The sequence below is a fragment of the Nematolebias whitei genome, chromosome 14, assembly GCF_014905685.2.
Source record: "Nematolebias whitei isolate Nwh7 chromosome 14, NemWhi1, whole genome shotgun sequence".
In the NCBI taxonomy this organism is placed as follows: domain Eukaryota; kingdom Metazoa; phylum Chordata; class Actinopteri; order Cyprinodontiformes; family Rivulidae; genus Nematolebias; species Nematolebias whitei.
In genome coordinates, this window is record NC_056511.1 from 45750465 (window position 1) to 45754435 (window position 3971).

At 42.5% G+C, this 3971-nt stretch overlaps 1 protein-coding gene across 1 annotated transcript in view; it reads left to right on the top strand.

Annotated features, from left to right (window-relative positions):
- Positions 1 to 2042: 2042 nt before the first annotated feature.
- igsf5a (immunoglobulin superfamily, member 5a) overlaps positions 2043 to 3971 on the top strand; it is a gene marked incomplete at its 3' end in the record, with an annotated part of 7308 nt that continues 5379 nt past the window's right edge. Inside the window, 2 exon segments of the mRNA XM_037687622.1 lie at positions 2043 to 2103; positions 3622 to 3921. Coding sequence (XP_037543550.1) covers positions 2043 to 2103; positions 3622 to 3921 — 361 coding nt within the window.

Here is a 3971-nt window from a genome sequence, read left to right on the forward strand (position 1 = left end):
TGCCGCAGCTTGGGGCATGAAGCTCACACTCCAGTCCTGGATATGTTCAGTCTTATGGCCGAGCTGAGAGGACTGTAAAGATTGTGAAGCACCTACTAAAGAAAGCCAAACAGACCAATGCTGACCTCTTTCTTGCATTAATGACCTTGAGAAACACACCGATAACAGGTATGAACTATTCACCTGCACATATGCTGATGGGCAAGGTCCTCAGGAGCACTCTACCGAGTTCTGGTGCCATTTTAAAGCCAGCAATACCTGCAGATGCACATAATACTCTGCAATACCTTCAACAACAACAATGCAAGTATTATGACAGAAGAACAAAGAGGTTGCCAGAGCTACAGTCTGGCGGATCAGTCCACATGCGTCCGGCAGTGGTCAGCACAACAAGGGCTGAGCTGCGATCCTATGACATAGTAAAGACCGGATCATTTGGAGGATGTCCCGATCACCACCTCAGACACAGGTGCAGTGGAGTGTGTGGGTGGAGAGCACTTCTCTTCTTCAGAGACAGTTCAGACCAGAAGTGGCTGAGTCATAAGACCACCACACAGATACGTTTGTGTTGTTAATTCTGTTATTGTTAAAGGGGTGGGGTGGTGGTGGTGGTGCATAGCAAAGCTTTATTTGAGCATTGTTTTATTTTTATTTTGGCAACAGCTACACCCCAACCTAAAGTATAAAAGTCAGGGATGCAATATTATGAGCATAAGTTTTGCTGAACTAAAACTAGGTTAGACATGCTTATTGTTTTCTACACCTGTTCAGATTACAAGTGTCTGATTTAAGCCATAATTGGAGTTACACATGCTTTAGAAGGTGTCACGGCTAAAGTTATTTTATGTGGAAGAATGGGGTATGTAGTATGTAGTTCTGCGCACCAGTACATGAATGGGTTGTGATCTGTAGTAACGGAGTGATATGTTGCGTGATGAAGCTGGGAGCGGTGTGGTTGTTAATGCTAACGCGTTCTGATGACGATGGTTAATAAACAGTTCATGAAGAGTCCGTCAAGCGTCCGTCGTCATGTAGTAAGCAGTAAGCCAACATATATTACAAGGACGGCACGGTGACGCAGTTGGTAGAGCTGTTGCCTCTTAGCGAGAAGTTCATCCGTTCATATCCCGGCCTGGGACGTTTCTGGGTGGAGTTTGCATGTTCTCTCCGTGCATGCATGGGTTTTCTCCGGGTGCTCCAGTTTCCTCCCACAGACCAAAAACATGCATGTTAGGCTGATTGGTAACTCTAAATTGTCCCTAGGTGTGAGTGAGAGAGTGAATGGTTGTTTGTCTCATTTGTCTCCGTGTCCCTGCGATGGATTGTGACCTGTCCAGGGTGTCCCCTGCCTCTTGCACAGTGACAGCTGGATATGTGCATCTGTGACCCCGGGACCAAAAATGGAAGAAGCGGGTAAAAGATGGATGGATGGATGGATGGATGGATGGATGCATGGATAATAAACACAGTGGATTTAGGCTAAAACTAACATAACATTAGCTAAAAGCAAAAACCATCAGAACAGTAGCTAAAAGCCAAATTCATTAAAAAATCAGTAGCTAAAAGTCATAAGCTGCAAAACACTATCTGAAACCTAAAACAAAGCGAGTATGCTGAGATAGATTTTAAGGATATGAAGATATGAATGAAGATGAAGATATCTCAGTGCATTTCTATGAGAAACTGAATTTGTGAATAAAGTTAAATAATTCAAAAAGTATAAAAGAGCAAACCTCTTTAGGCCTTTGCTGTATGTCTTGAATGAGCTAAACATTTCGATGTTTGAATGGCTGAAACAGCTGAACGTATGCTGAACCATCCAGAACAAAATAAACGGTCTGTAAAGAGGAAAACAACAATGTGAATGCTGACTCAGCATTTACACAGTTAGGGGTATTCAGATGAGGGTTTTTTGTCTTATTTGTTTAGTTTTAGAACATTTTTATTATTTCTTTCTGTCTTTGGTACAAGTTTGTCAACACTTGCCCGGTTGAAGAGTTCTTCCATGTTTCACATTCATTTGACAGATTACCAGCATTAGCATGGTTGTTGCCTGGATATCATGGCTTAGTCTTTTCAGCATCTGGTCACTGTTGTGCACAGGTAAGTGAACACTTCTCACCATCATGAAGGCTGGCCATGTTGTTAATAGATATGTTTACATGCACAAAATTCTTTGACCGGATTGAAATGTTTTCAGATTAAATCATTTGAATGTATCGTTTACATGGGCACAATCCGTCCATGACGAGCGTTTACCTGCAGCGAGTTTTTATTCTGAATAGAAGTCCTGACATGTGCAGAGTGGGAAGTTTTACTTCTGTTTTACTTCCGGGATGAACGTAAACAAACATGAGCACCCAAAATGGACCCACGACAGCTTTTAATGAAATCAAGTGTTTACATGTACACTGTTGGATTATGAATCAGCACAAACTACTCGTCTCATTCAGATTACAAATTCTGTCGGATCGAGCTGAAACAACAAAGAACATTTTGAATGAGACATTTACATGACACATTTTTATTCTGAATGGCCATTTAATCTGATATTTATGTCCATGTAAACATAGCTATTGTCTGTATGGGTGTTGGCTGTTAGCAAAATATTGGATGAACCACTGAATAAATGTTAATAGACTTTCAGAAAGTAATCAATAGATGCACATCTACAACAAATTCATTTCTGGAATCAACCTGATTCCAAATGGCCACCAGACCAAGCAAATACAGTACTTTGTACATAAATAACCACAACTCAGTCATTTTTAAAGATAATGAGGATTTTGTGTAGAAGTAAGTGAGACGCTCACAGAAAAAAAGATTAACATCACATCTGGATGCATATCACCTGCCATCTTCCATACCAGAGTTTTAGACTAAAATCTATTTATGTTGAAAGATTATGGCGATGTACGGAGAATATTAGAATTATATGAAATTTCATGTGATATCACTGAAATATTTCACACTTTGTGCTGTGAAGGACTAACTACTACTACATGCATTTCAGCTTAATATCTGTACATTTGACTGACAACCATTTTAGTATTAGCTAATGTCGATAGCTGAGGAGGCCTTCAGTTGAATTGACTACAAACGGTGTAGACCTGCGTGCAACAATTATTTTCTGAAAGTTTCAGTGAAACTCAACCAGTGGCTCATGAGGTATTTTGCTAACATTCAGATTCTCCTCGGGCTCTCACTCATGACAGATCCTTCTCCTCTCCCTCCCCCTGTTCTCCTCCTGCTGCTTCTGCTCTGCGTCTCGGAGCTCCTGGTACACATCTCCAGAACATAAAACACTGTTCAAGCTGGACTTCAACAGAATCATCAAAATCTTTTCAACAAAACAACAGAGTCCTGGAGAACCCTCGTGCCCGGCTGAGCCTCACACTGTGTGTCACATCATCAGAGATCAGACGATGAGGACGCTGAAAACATTTATATATTTGGATTTATGATAACGGGGGCTCTGCTATTTGGCACTGGCGGGGCTCTGATTTATCATCTGAAGAAAACATCGGCAGCAACACTGATTAAAAATGTGCTTTTGACTCGTTTGCTGTGGTGCATCAGTTGAAAGATGTTGGTAAAAAATGTTTGTTTTCGGTGCAGCAGCGATAGAAGATCTGCAGGTGGAACCACAGAACTCAACTGTGCTGCGAGGCTCTGACGCCCGATTCAATGCCACCCTGCAGGGAACCTGGCAGGTCATGACCTGGACGGTCGGAGGGTCCTTCGTCCTCACGGCTACTCCCGCTGAGATCATCTCATCATCACAGATGTTTTCTGCCAGATTCTGCTCCAGCAGCTGTGTGGAGTTCACCATCCACAACGTCAGCCGCTCACAAGCTGGACCCATCATCTGCAGTGTGCAAGCAGGTTACACACCCCAGACTGCACAGCTTTCTGTACAAGGTAGGCTCCCATCCACCCAGTTCAGAGCCACGCTGGCTCCCATCCACCCA